Genomic DNA, 14,618 nt, shown 5'->3' with positions numbered 1-14,618 from the left:
ATGTCCTTCATGTACATGTGTGATGCATGAGATCTGTGGTCATGTATTAAGATGCTGAGAACAACAGAGTTAACATCTAGAAGTCTTAAGTTGGACACTACATTGTAGTATTTTTTAGTAATGCTACATTAAGGTCAGTATCTCTATCTGTTGTTTCTTGTTGGAGCTTGGTTTACCATGTTATGCTTTCAGCATATTTTTGGAGTACTCAGTATCTTTGAGCTTAATCTAGAGAATTATTTGGACATTATCTGTCATTGTTTTGAGTTGTTGCCCTGAACAAACATCTTCATAAAGAAAGAATTTTTGTCCACTCAGGTGTTGATTAGGGTATTTAAATCTTGAGAAATATTGCTGTAAGGTACATTTAGAACAGATAAAAATGGTGGGATTCATTTGGGATTAATCACAAGTTAACAAGGAACATTGTGAGATCAATCGTGATTAAAAATTTTAATCTCTTGACAGCCCTAGAATATATAAAAAAATAATGATGCCAGTGAGATTGAACATTAAATATTTTGTATATGTACTTAATTTAATTGAATATAGGTTGAAAAGATTTACAACTGACTGCATTCTGTTTTTATTCAAATTTTTAACAACAATCCAACTTTTTTTGAATAAGTGTTTGTAAATGAAAAATGTACTTTAGTAGGATTCCAATTCCTGCTCTAAAGATTTTTAGGGAGTTGTGCCAAATGATCTCAAGGCACAATGAGCTGATCCCGATTCAATTCAAGGGACAGTAATGAGACATTTATTTCACAATCTAGGGAACCTGTCAGTAGAAAAAGTGAATTTTAAAAACCAAGTATTTGTTTTCCTGGGGGCCAAGGAGGAGAAGTCAAATCAGACTGAAGGGTTAAATGTGGAATGGAAAGAAAGAAAATGTGTACTTACCAATAGAGATATGGTTTGTCTTTGTCAACATTGATGTTGTTTAAAGGATCCATTCTGAACCAGGTATTGAATGTAAACCCATTCTGATAAGGCCACTTGGCAATAGGAGGTAAAGCAATGGCCTGGGACAAAATAAAACAGATATTAGAAACAAGATTGTAGAAAGAGGCACATTTTTTGAGTTCTATTGAGTTCTAAATAAACATACAGTACAGAACTTGGTTGTTCATAAAACACTCACCATCTGGCCATTGTAGCATAATATAACCCAAAGTTTTCATGCAACCTTTCTACCTCATACTTGCTGTTAATTTTCAATAATCATTTTAATAATCTTTGCTTAGGTCACACAAACGAGCGTGTTCTTAAAAATCATAGAGAAATTAATAACACACAGGAAATTGCAGTTAGATGTTACATCTAAATTGCTACCAGCCAACTGATGGCATCATGAGTCTTAAAAATAAATCTAGTCACGATTTTAAATCCTATCTGCATTTGTGTAAATAAGTTATTAATCTCTGAGATTTTGGAGTTGGGGTTTTCAAAACAACTTATAAACCATCTGTGAAAAATAATGAGGTTTAATGAGGTGACTGCCAGTGCTCGTGACTATAACTGATGTATTCAGGTGTGAGGCAGAAATATTAAGAAGAAACAAACAGCTTCACTTCTCCTTTACATCAGATCCCAAATTAATGTAGAAAAAGCACCAAAATCATATTCTAACTAAGTTCAATACTTATCTGTGTTGTGTAGCTGTGGTTACACAGTGTACATTTAAATACAGTAACAGGAAAGCTATTTTGATTTATTTGTGAAGGCCAGTTTGAACCTGATATTTCTTTTTTTTATTATAGAACACCATAAATTAAGGATAATGTGGTATCCTAGATTGATTGGGTTTATTTAAAGTTTAATTCTTATGTACCATTACAAAATAAATGTATCAAACATATATAATTTAGTACATTTTGATATGTGGCCTACTGTTTTGATCATGCATGCATCATTTGTGATAAAAGGTTGTTTTAAAGGCAATTTGTGTGCATAAATTATCTGTCTAATCTGACAGTTTGATTATCTGCAGGGCTCACTTAACAAATATAAGTAAATCTATTGCATTTTAAAATAGTGGTTCTCAACTGGTTGGCAAGAACCCAAAAGTGGGGAGCTGCACCTTAAAAAGAAAAAGTGGCCAAAGGTCCATGATGTATGGAAGTCCTATGCTGATATACATCCATAAATATATCATTTTACTCTGTTTTGCTGTAATAACAAGTATTTTTTTTGTTTCTCGAGATCTTGAATTATCTCATCATCCAAATAAAACAAATCTGTTTTCTAATGATAATGAGTTAATTTCTAAGGTTTTCTAAAAGAAAACGTACAAACTTTACATGTTCAGGAAAATAAGTAAAATCAAATCTATGCATGTCCTGCTGGGGCTCCTGTAATGATGTGCTGCTTGAACAAGTTTGTTTGATTCTGGCTCTTCTTTGGTCACATTTTTTATCATCTAAGGTCCAAACTTCCCCATTTTCCCTGAATAGATTCAAGGGGTTGAGATTTTTTTTTAAATTTAGGTCGCAATTCCTCATTGAGGAGGTGGCTGTGGGTCCTGAGAGACCAGTTGAGGACCACTCTTCTAAGATATCCACCAGAACATAAATGTGAAATCTTACTGCTGCACTGCGTCCAGGAAAGTTGAAGAAGGCATCGGGCCCGTGTCTCTGGGGCATCTGATTCAGCACCGACAACATTTTGACCGCGTGCCTCGGCTGCATAGGTGATAAAAAAAAGAGCAATAAGAGAGTCAAGGTTTTCTCCCCCTCTGTTTGGACTGCAGTCATTACACTGTCAGTTACCTCTTTCTGCACTTAATCAACTACACAACAAGCCACAGACAGATCAGTGAGACGGCTCCCCAGGGGCAACCTTTGTGGCAGAAACCCACAAAACACACACTCCAGCCCCTGTTATCACTTACCCACAGGCCTCCTTCCCCTCGCAGCATGCTGAAGAGCATCTTCAGCTCCTTTACTGTGATGCTGTAGCTGGCCAGCACGCCCAACATGTCCACCAGTAAGTCTTCAAGGTAAATTAGCATGAGCACATCACAGGAGACACAGCAGAGATGAGCAAAGTAGTTAAGAAATAAGATTTCATATATTAGAATTCATCAACATTGTAGTTTATGGTAAAAATATTCAGAGACCTCAAATCCTTTGGTAATAAAAACAGCTTTGCTGTAGTTAGGCTTCATTCTCATACTTATAACAGAAACACTTCCACTGCAATTATACAGAAACAGACAGCCTGAATCAAAGAGAATTTGAAATGGTGAATTGTTTAATTAAGAGAAACAGTAACATTGCTGGGAAAATGTATTTGGATTTCATTAACTGAAACACAATTTATATTCAAGTTATGCAAGGTATGAAAGTAGTTTGCATATTACAGGATCTACAAGTGACACATCTTTTCACAATCATGTAGTGAGATGAATATTTGAGAGGTTTGTTTCAGGAATTCCTGTATGAATGCAAGAATGGCGAAAAGAAAATTATTAAATACTGTACAGAAATTTAATCATTAACTTGAGATAATGTGCCTTGGCTATGAATTTAACTACTTGGTCAATGAGGAAAATTTGACCTGGTGGTCATGCTAGGTGAAAAACGCATTAAATAACTTCCATCACCATTACTACTAAAGCAGAACACTAATAAAGGAGCTCTTTAGCTAGGTTTTATGTGCTATTAGGCTGGCAACACACTACACGATTTGCAGGCCTTAAATGATTTTAAAAACATGGGAGACCACAGATAATAGGACACTTTCAGACTAGTTTTTTAATCTTACAATCCTCTGAGTGCACACACTACACACCTGCCAATCTGCCAACTGCCTCACAGTGAAGATTCCCTCCACATGAGATTTCACAGAATCTCACGTGATCAAGTGTTTCTCCAGGAGAAAAGCAAACATGGATGACTATCAGTATCTTCAGCTTGCTGTCTCTCCATCACAGGCTTTCCCTGCATGTGTTATAGTTGCAGCAAAAGTCATTAAACAAGGCAGGGAATTCGAATGAAATCCAGGCTGAACTCAAGGTACACTTGTGTTCATGTTTGTGAGCGGTGAATGTGTGTAACATCAGATCTGGTGGATATGATGGATTGTAGCTCCCGGTCTGCTCACTCTCAGTGGTTGCTGTGGGTATTCCATCCAAGGCATTAGGACCTGGAATTGTAGCTGTCAAATGTGTGATAACTACAATTCAAGGTCTAGGAGGCAGCGACACGAAATCTGGAGCAGTAAAATAATCATGCTGACAACACACACTTAAGGATGATTCAGACAAATAATCATTTGCGACAAGCCTTTGCTCAGGATACGCCCCCACGATTGTCAAGGGAGGCCCCCAACAGCTTTCCAACTGGCCCAAAGAAGATTATAAAATTCAGAAAATGTGCGGAGAAAAAATACATTGTATATTTTTATCTCTATACAGCCATTAAACAACCCCAAAAATTAATCTTAAAGCAAATGTATGAGGAATATTATAATGTTTGTTTCATTTTATATAAATACACCCGTCAGTCATTATTAGTGGATGTGATGCATGCTAAGTCGTCAGATAGTCATCAGTTCATCCCTTATTAACACTGCAGTTCTCCACATCAACTTTTGCCATCAAGCTCTAAGCATTTTCCCTGCCTGAGAATCAAAACTGAAGACCTGTTTCCTCCACAGATTTTCCTCAGTCACAACATATCATGTTTGCATCAAACCCAATGATAGGCAACAAGACAGCCCTGGAAATCGGTAGCTAAAATATCTAAATTGCTCCTTGCATCTGGCTGCAGTTTAAGCCGGACAGATCTCACTGATTAGATGCACTTGGAAGAAGATTAAAATATCTAAACTATTATATTTATATTAGCCCAAAATGTTGGTTTATTTTAGTTTGTTTGAAGTCTGGCCCCACAATGTCCCTTGTACAACTGTAGTTGATGACCCCTGGTGTAGTGTGTGACCAGCCTAGTCGAATCATCCTGAGGGCTTACTGCTTTTGACACATAAAACAGACCTCCAAAACTTGCATTTTTTTGAGAACTTTTAAACCTTTACAAATTAATGTAGCTAACATTTTCAGTGAAAAGACATTGTGAATGTTCCTTTTTTTCAAGCGACAAATAGGAATGAAAGTTATTTGTTGTAGTAGAAAAAACACATGGATACAAATCTTCCACACTGCATCTTCATTCTTAAAAATTCAATTTCTGTTTCGACTTCCTTGTGATGCTTTTTTTGTTGTCAATAATACGATGGACTGTAACTCTGAAAAAATGAAATTGTTTCATTAAAGTAAGTGAAATACCAGCTTATATCATGATATTTCTGACCTTTTTACATGACCTGTGCAAGAGCCCACAAGAGTGGCTCTTGGTGTTAAAAATGAGCTTTTCTATCAAAATCTTTATCACAGCAACAGCAGTCTACTGTAACTAAAAATGCAGATCTATTAAAAGATACATATAGATTGCCCAGCTGAAAGCTAAATCCAAGACAGAGTAACCTACTCTGAACTTTAACATCATTTAACTTTATCTAAAATTAAACATACATATTAAAACCTGTAACGAAGACCATTATCATACCTGCAATCATGTCCTCCACTGAGCTCATTTTGAGCAGCACCTGCTGGATGAGGCCCACCTCCGTGCTCGTCTGCAGGTTTCGAACACTTTTTCGAAGAATGGCGGTGAACATGCTCCAGATTTCAGCCTGGCAGGTGACATCACAGTGCTCCAGCAGCTCCACCATGCAGCCGATGCTTTCTGCATCCTGGATGATGAAGTTGGTCTCCAGATCAAACTCACCACCCACCAACTGCAGAAAAGAAGAGACAGTGAGGGAATGTAGAAAAGGGATTGGATTTTTATCCCTTTCACATGCTGTTTAAATTATTTTTTGTGTGCTGTTGATGCAGTGCTCCAGCACTGAGCAACAAGGATTAAACTTAACTTTCACACTGAGAATTGCTGACCCAGCTCTCAACCCTGCTCTTGATCAGGCCTTTCCTCTGAGGAGAAATTAACTAAGACCTTTTCACATATTTTCTGGGTCACTACTCTGATGTTAAAGGGCTGGCTGGCAATGGAAGAAAAAAAGTGGAGATCTATTTCCCTCCAAAAGGTTTTGATCAGAGTTTAAGCACCCATGAAAATAAAACAGCCTGGCATTTAATGAAAAAAGGAGGGGAAAGGACTCCCTATCGTCAAGCTGCCCCTTTTGAGACACAAATGATAATCACTATTAAGAAAGTAGAAAACAACAATCAATATTGCAGTTCTTCAAGTTCATCAAGCATGAAATTAGCCCTTTAGAGCAGTGCAGGGCGTAGGTGAAGCTCTGACAACTTGGTGGTGGGCATCAAAGCAAGCAGGTGGAAAATGGGCCTCGATGCCCACCGCACATTGTTGTGATTGATGGGTAATAGCTAAGTGAGATCAGAAACAGCCTAAAGTAGTGGAAAGAGAGTCAATGGAGGTACAAACTCAACCTCAGCTGGAAAATGATCAGATCTTGGAGCAACAGAATAACACTGATGTGGGTCATTGGCCTGTAACCTAATTGCAGCTAACTTAGAGTTTAATTTAGGAACTTACATTCTGTTTTAGCCTTCAGATTCAACTGTTGCTACATAAAAATAGATCCAGTACAAGTGAATCCACCTATTTAAAAATGATTAAAGTAACATTAAGTAACAATTATTCCAAAAACAGTAGAGAAAACTGTTTACCAACTGCAGATACGTGACTACTATATTAGAACTGATCCTAGCAGAGAGCCTTGTGGAACGCCATAGCTCATTTTTGTGTACACAGATGACTTATCATTACAAACTGAGATCAGTCTGATAGATAGGATTCAAACCAACTCAAAGCAGTTCCTGTAATGCCAAGGATTTGTTTAAGTCTCTTCAACAGGATATGACGGTCATATGTATCATATACATGTACAGAGAGAAATCTGCTGTCTGAAGCCAGCAGTGGTCACTTTAAACAGTGCAGTCTCAGTTCTGTGGTTGGCTCCAAATCCTGACTAGAAGTCCTCAAATAAACACTTATTTTGGAGAAAGTGGTCGTCCGACCACTCAAGGCACTTTTACATTACTTTTCAGTTTTAGCTAATTCAATTCATATGCATCCATACCCATTTACACACCACAGACAAAGCACTGGCAGAAAATTGGGGCTAAGTTTCTTACCCAAGAACACATCAATCAGCACTTCCAGCCTAATCCAATCCCCGTGTACCGACTTGACTCCCACGAGCCAATGAGAGCCTGGTTTACTGACACAAACTTACTGGTAGTTTGTTTACAAAGTTAGCTAAAACAGCAGCATGTTCAAACGACCAAAATTATCTACATGTGAGCACAAAAAGGACATTACTAAAGGAGGAAGAGAGATGTTTTTAGATTTATTTTTACAGTACATGTAAGTGGGAATTCTGATGGCTCAAACCCAGCAGCTGAAGGTGCTAACTAGCAATCGGGCAGGTGCTGCTGTCAAACCCAAGCCATGATCACAGACTGATAGAAAATCAATCTCCTCTGAAACTCAGCGAGAAGCAAAATCTCCAGATCAGAAGCTAACCTTTCTTCAAAACCACCGAGTCCAGTAGTCTTTAGCTGGTGAAATGAAACACTGCATGAAAACCCTGATTTTTGACCCCATAGCAGCTGCTGCAGCAAGATCATACCTGTTCGAAAGAGCGCAGATTTTCATCTTTCAGACTTATTTAAAAAACACAATCCCAACAGTTTGATCAAACTGAAGACACTTAACAGACTTCATACGAACTATTACAGAGGACTTACTGGCTCAGAAAACTGAAAGGATGCTCCGTAAAAGGGTGTAAGCTGGCTGAGTAAATGTGTAAAGGCAGGCTTTATTTCACCTGTGACTGCCTGTCATAAATTTAGAATTATATTCTGTAATCATGCTTGTTTGGAAGTTGAGAGGTGCTCGTATGGCATAGAGCTGCTGTCTGTGTTGTCCACCACCTGCTGTACAATTTTTAAAGAGGTTATAAGCCTTATTGTGCAAAGCTGTTATTTTTCTACGTGTCAAGTATATGCAGTTGCTACAGGGCTGCATGCTGACTCATGCAAACTATAATATTGTTGACAAAATCTGGACCTTTGTTTTGTTGAATATCTGTTTGCATTGTGCTTTTGACGCGCTGTCATCGTTCTGATGTTTCTTGTGGAACTTTATTGCTTCACGCTTAGCAGACACTGGTGCTCCTCATTGTTGGCATGAAAAAGGGAAGATTTGTTAATTGTTGTTCCAAGCTTTCCTGGAAATAAGAGTTCAGCTAATTGTACTTTAATAAATTTTAATAGGCCCAGATTGAGATAGAGAGGGAGAGAAAAACAGAGGAAAAACGAGCGAGCAAGTCTATATGTGCATTACGCAGTTAACAAGAGGAGAGATAGGAGAGAAAACCATCATTTGAACCAGGCGAAAATCCCGGTCGACGTAAATTTTATAATTTATTTATTTAGTGTTAAGTAAAATGGATTGTCAATGGCTTATAATCAACAGACAACTTATTTACAGTCATGGTTCTGATAGACGTGACTCTGATAAGTTTAGAGTTTATAATAAAGAGAGCAGTGATGATCCACACCGCTGACCAACTGATCCACGTGCAGTTAGTGCTATTCACTGATAACTGAGAAATACTGTCAGGACAGATGATCAGCTGATTCTTTTTGTCACTTCTCAGTCATTCTCTATGTGCAGCGCTGTCTGTCTCTCTCTCTCTTCCGCCGGCTTGGCCGGGGAGGAGGAGCTGACTTATCATGTCATCAATTAAAAATAATATATACAAGATGTTATAAAATGTTATATGGTTAACCCAGTTATTATTATATGGTTATATGATTGGGCAGATGTTGGCTGTTGTGTCCTCACAAACTACACACTGCAAACTCATAAACCAGGTAAAAATAGGCTTGGAGGCTCACTGTGTATGCCACAGATTAAAGGCCAGTTGCAAGATGCGCTTTTTTTTTTTTTTTTTTTGAAAATGTCCCAATCTCTGGTTTTCAAAAATTCACACTCTGGTGTAGTGCACAATTTACACAGGGAAAGTTCAGGTATCCAATTCTGACATTTCAAACTTTCATTCCTTGTGCAAAATGTGCACTACACTGATTATGCCAGGGAATTTATGGACAATTGTATCTATATAGCTCTAGTGCCCATTGGGTAATAATTCTTTTTTCCTGTCCAGCCTGGGGCATGACTGACATTGTCAAGTAAGATGCAAAAGATTTGTCTCATGTATATTCTGAAAACCATCAACAATGTGCATCCTCAAGAAGCATGCACCTTTATGAATGAGCATAGACAGCTTTCAGGTTAGGGGTTTGAATGAGGCTCAGTCCCATTTCTTTATTTTACCCCTACCCCTTGATTTCAAGTGCTCCGTAGCCCCTTGAAACGGAGTTACCAGGGGTTGTGTTGTGATCTTCCCCTAAGAAATGGATGACCACTCAATTTCCTGATACATGACAGGAACTTGAGTGGCAGTTATGCAAACAGACAACAAAACTGATCATTTCTACAACAAGTCATTTTTTAAGATACTTGCTCAAAATAAAAAGCACCATTATGTGTGGAAACAACGTTAATTATGGCATTACACTGTTGTCATAATTTTCAAATCTTGCCAATAAATTACAAGGCATTCTGGGAGATTTTCCATAACACTTGGTTTGGAGTGTGCCTCCATTTGAAGTATCATGTACCCCTTTGTCGCACTTCACCCTCCATTCCAGCAACCATCAGGACACCCTACCTCTAGACGTGAACACACAAAACGTAGGGGTAGGGCTAAGTGGTGGGGGGGGAAAGGGGTGGACTGGAATTGAGCCTCAATCTGAGCCAGCTCATGAGCCAAAATGTGCAGACAATTCCCATAAAGCTGAGCAAGCTATCCCGTGTTGGTCGTCTAAATATAGCCACAGCACTAACTGGTATGGAAAATTAACAAACTGGTGGAAAGCTCTTAATGGGGATGCAGACAATCCTCACTGCCCACTCCTCCCACCGCTGTCTGCTGCAGAGAGCCAAACAGAACCCTAGCACAACACAGCTACATTCTGCTGCTTTATTCTGCTGTCTGGTAAAACATGCTGCATCTGGTGACCATGACTAATGAGGTAGTGAGTATTTCATTTTGTAGGACTAAAAACCCTGATCACACCCAAAAGCTCAGTCAGCTATTCATAACTCTATTTACACACAAAATATCATGCAAATCTCATATATTGGCTAGACTACTGGTACTAATAAAGCAATGTGTGAGACCGTTCCTAATCTCACTCCTCTCCATGCATCCGATAAGGAACTGCAGATTCCAAGCTACACTGCAGCTGAAGAAAACCTTACAGAAGAGTTGCTTCAGGGCCTTTCAAGTTTCTTTCTTCTTTGGGATCATTTATGAATTCCAGAGAAGGTGCAAATGCCTCTCTAACAAAGATGAATAACCTCAGCTACCTGAGCAGCACTGTGAAGTAGAAGAAGAGAAAAGCTTTTTAATGTTTAGTTTAATGTCACCATCCTGAAGGAGCTGCTGCAGACAGGAAAACTGTGCTGCTTTTATGAACTATTTGTGTTTACTTATGATGCATTTTCCCACCTCCATTGTGTGTCTCCATAGCTCTTACTTTGTGGCCTTTTTATGGCGTAAGGGATAGCAATACATCAACCCATAATGAAGAAGAGACATTCCATCGACCCGGTGCCTGTCAAAGGTTGTTTGTTTCAAAGTTATTATCATCAGCCTCTTGTCTTGCAGTAACACACATCACCCCACATTACTTCCACGAGAGGAGAAGAGCCTCGCAGTCTAGACTAAACCTTTCAATTCTTCAATCCTGTTGTCATTAATCAAACTATTCACAGACACGACAAAATCCTGAGGAGTGGTGTAATTGCAGATTCAGATGCTCAGTATAATTTTCTCCCATTATGCCACGAGAGGAAAATAAAGACATGAAATCGCTGATTACACACTTCAACACGTAGAGCTGAGCTTCTCTGAGCCAAAACAGGAAATCAATGCAGAGCCTGAATACCACTTAAGCTCTGAGAAGTAAACCCCATAATCAATGTTAAGAAGTAAATGACCAAATTCTCTGAGTAAAGGGGAAGCTGCAGAAAACTAAGAACATATGTTAGAACAGTAAAGCACAGATGCTGCTCAGTAATGTGAATGTGTTAGCTCAAACTGATCATTTAAACCACTCAACAACATGCAGTTGCTTTGCTTCTTTGTTTGAATTAAAGACTTAATCATTTATTTGAAAGAACATCCAGAACATACCGAGACAAACAACAAACCCTGCAAGGAGTCCTTATCTCATAGAGAATTAATTTTAACATATTTCAAAATCCACATGTTTACTCACTTGGTTCTTCATAAAATAGACCCCTACTGTCTAATCTAATCTAATGTAATGGATCTAAACTTGAAACAAAAAGAAAGGCAATTTGTGTTTGGTACATTATTTCTTTGTTGTAACAATGCTTCTTGGTAATTAATCTTATACCGCTGGAAAGACTGTTTATTACCCTTTTAAATAATGCCACATTTATAAGGATCATGCATTTGTGGGATGAGCAGCAGAGCTGAGTAAGCGGGTTGCGCCCATGAAAAATGTGCCAAATCTTCTCTGACAATGCTAAACAGCTGATTTTGCTGTTGCTATTGACTCTTGTTTTGAGCTTCTGGTACCCCCAGGTGCTGCCAGTCAGGTGACTAATTGGCAGCACCTGTGAGCACGGGCCCTGCTATAGTGGTCAGTAGATGTCTGCTTCAAGAATCGGCATGCCACGTTTGACTGATCTGGATAGGGCCCGTCAGTTGGGCAACTTCAAGCTGGTGTTCCGCAAAATCAAGTTGCGGCATTGTTTGGAGTGAACCCTAGTACCATCTCCAAACTGAAGGCCAAGTTCCATGTAAGCGGGAATGTCAGAGACAGGCTGCGAAGTGGGCGTCCCAAGAAGACAACAGCCCCAGAATACTGTTTTCTCACCCTGTCAGCAAGAACCCTATCCTCCAAGATGACAACACTCGCCCCCACAGAGCAGGGTTTATCAGAGACTACCTCCAGAATTTGGGAGTGGAGAGGTTGGAATGGCCTGCCAGCAGTCCTGACCTTAACCCCACTGAACACTTGTGGGATCAGCTTGGGCGTGCTGTTCATGCCAGAGTGACCAACACAACCACGTTAGCTGACTTGTGACAAATGCTGGTTGAAGAATGGGATGGCCATCCCACAGCAGTGTGTGACCGGCATGAGGAGGAGGACCCAGGTTGTTGTGGCTGTTTATGGTTCTTCCACATGCTACTGGGGCTCCTGTTTGTTAAATGAATAAATTGTTAAATTGTCAATATGTCTAGTTCCTTCAAACTTTAATCATCCAATCCACCAAACACCCAACAAAGGTCAATGGCAGAGTCAGCTGTTTGGCATTGGCAGAGAAGATCTGGCACATTCTTCATGGGCGCAACCCACATACTCAGCTCTGCTGCTCATCCCACAAATGTATGATCCTTACAAATGTGGCAACATTTAAAAGGGTAATGAACAGGCTTTCCAGCGGTATAAGATTTATTACCAAGAAGGATTGTTACAACAACGAAATAATGTACCAAACACAAATTTCCTTTCTTTTTGTTTTAAGTTCAGTATCAGGTTGTTTTTAGTCAAGTATTCCAATGATTTGTGAAAGTCAGATGGGGTGAAGAACACCACTTAGCAACCAATGGAGATGGAGGAAAGTTAGTGATTACAGACGCAGTTATCAGAAAATGTCTACATTCTTTTGGCACAACCCCTAAACTTGACAAAAATAAATGTTCCCACAGGTTAACCGATGTGCTGAGCATAGAGGTAATTGATATCACAATTTACATAATCCTGCAGACCCTCTACTACTGATCGAGATGGATGAAAGGACACAAGAGTCTTGATGAATATTCTACTAAGCTAAGAGGCTAGCTGCACCTTTTTAACAGCTTTTCAACCTTGTTTTGTCATAAACAAGCTAAAAATGGCTCCCATTTTAGTCAATTCCCTTCTTTCATTCTGATGTTATTTAATACATAAATAAAAAGCCAAATTGGTCAGGACAGTCTGCAACCTGCAGAACATTCATCTCTGATAGCCACTTGCACAGACGTTCATCTAGATACTGTATATCTCAGAACACAAATACACGCCAAAGCTTTCTAAATTAATCAGATTAAACTTCCATTTAAGGCTAGGGTAACGGTTAAGGTGATGGTTAGCATAGCAAAAATTAAAATATTAAAAATCTGATGAGCAAAGCCTGATTATAAAATGTTCAATAAAGCTGAGAAAACATTCTGCTTACAGAAAGAAAGCTTGTCCTCCATCAACATACTCTAATGCAGCAAGCATAGTTCACAGATCTACATTATTTATGTACAGTGCTTAACAATTTATTAGACCATCACCAAAAGTAAGGTTTATGCCACAGCTGCCCTAAATTAACAACATTGGTAATTACCAAAATCAATTTTTATGTTTCTGCAATGGTTAATACACCAATATGTAGAAGCTCTTTAACCCAAATGATATTTTTTTAATGCTAAAATATAATTATTATTGTTATCCAAGAATTTTCAAATTTACTGATTTGCAAAAAAACTGAAAAAATAGTAAAGCACATTAATATTTCTTGATTAATATGTCAAATTATAGTTTTTTACTTGCATTCTTGAACAGGAAAAAATAGTTTTAGTGGTTGAATGTTATGCTTGATTAATTTCTGACTTCTCAGAGAAGTCCAGTGAGCCGGCTCAAATTTGGGTATAAAAAGGTGAATTTAGCTCGAAATCCCTCATTCCTGTTCAAAATGGTAAAACGTGGAGAGCTCACTGAAAATGAAAGAGTCTGCATTAAAGCACTTTATGATGCTGGATGGTCTCTGAGACAAATATTACAGGTGGTCTAATACATTTTTTAAGCACTGTAGCTATAAGTTAATAGCTTTTGCTACATTTGTGATTTTTCAATTTGCTAATGCCTACTTAGCAACATTGGCCTATGTTGTAACAGTATTTACATAGCTAGCATAGCTTTGTTGTGTTTTGATAATGCTAATGAAGCTAAAGCAAGCCCCTGTTTGTGTAACTTCTTCTAAAGCAGGTCTGAACCTAATGGAATCCTGGATAAGACCCCTGACCTTTCTCTCTATTTTATTTTTGAAATGTTGCTTGGTCTGTAACGTTTGCAATGCTATTAGTTCACGACTGTTACTGCCAGACTTGGTTCATGAATAAAGTTTTGTTAACTTTTAAAATGGTACCGTGTCTAATGGTGCAGAATCGCTTCTTCTGGGGGGAAAAATCACAAAGGCACATGCAATCATAAAATCCTCTTTGAAAGATTCAAAAACTAATTATCAAAACCTTTCCCAACTCTGATAAAATGTACATTTTACCAACAACTCCACACTAAATTTTTGAATGTCTTTTAAACTACTAGTCCTACAAGAACTTGCAAATGTCCCTTTAAATTCATATCTACTTATTTGTATCACTCTGTTATATTTAAAAACAAAGCAGTGTGGGTGTGGGGGTATTCTGAATAG

The 14,618-nt window shown here is 38.4% G+C and overlaps 1 protein-coding gene across 1 annotated transcript in view; it reads right to left on the bottom strand.

Annotated features, from left to right (window-relative positions):
* The window catches only part of nbeab (neurobeachin b), a 333,968-nt gene that overhangs the window by 227,962 nt on the left and 91,388 nt on the right, over positions 1 to 14,618 (bottom strand). Inside the window, exons 2-5 of the mRNA XM_041798435.1 lie at positions 5,571 to 5,802; positions 2,894 to 2,994; positions 2,589 to 2,684; positions 904 to 1,025 (exon numbers count right to left, since the gene is read on the bottom strand). Of these exons, the coding sequence (XP_041654369.1) occupies positions 904 to 1,025; positions 2,589 to 2,684; positions 2,894 to 2,994; positions 5,571 to 5,802 (551 nt within the window). The remainder of the gene's footprint in view (positions 1 to 903; positions 1,026 to 2,588; positions 2,685 to 2,893; positions 2,995 to 5,570; positions 5,803 to 14,618) is intronic.

The sequence above is a fragment of the Cheilinus undulatus genome, linkage group 2, assembly GCF_018320785.1.
Source record: "Cheilinus undulatus linkage group 2, ASM1832078v1, whole genome shotgun sequence".
Taxonomy (NCBI): Eukaryota; Metazoa; Chordata; class Actinopteri; order Labriformes; family Labridae; genus Cheilinus; species Cheilinus undulatus.
The sequence above is the reverse complement of the archived record's forward strand: the minus strand, read 5'-3'. Positions and strand labels throughout refer to the sequence as shown.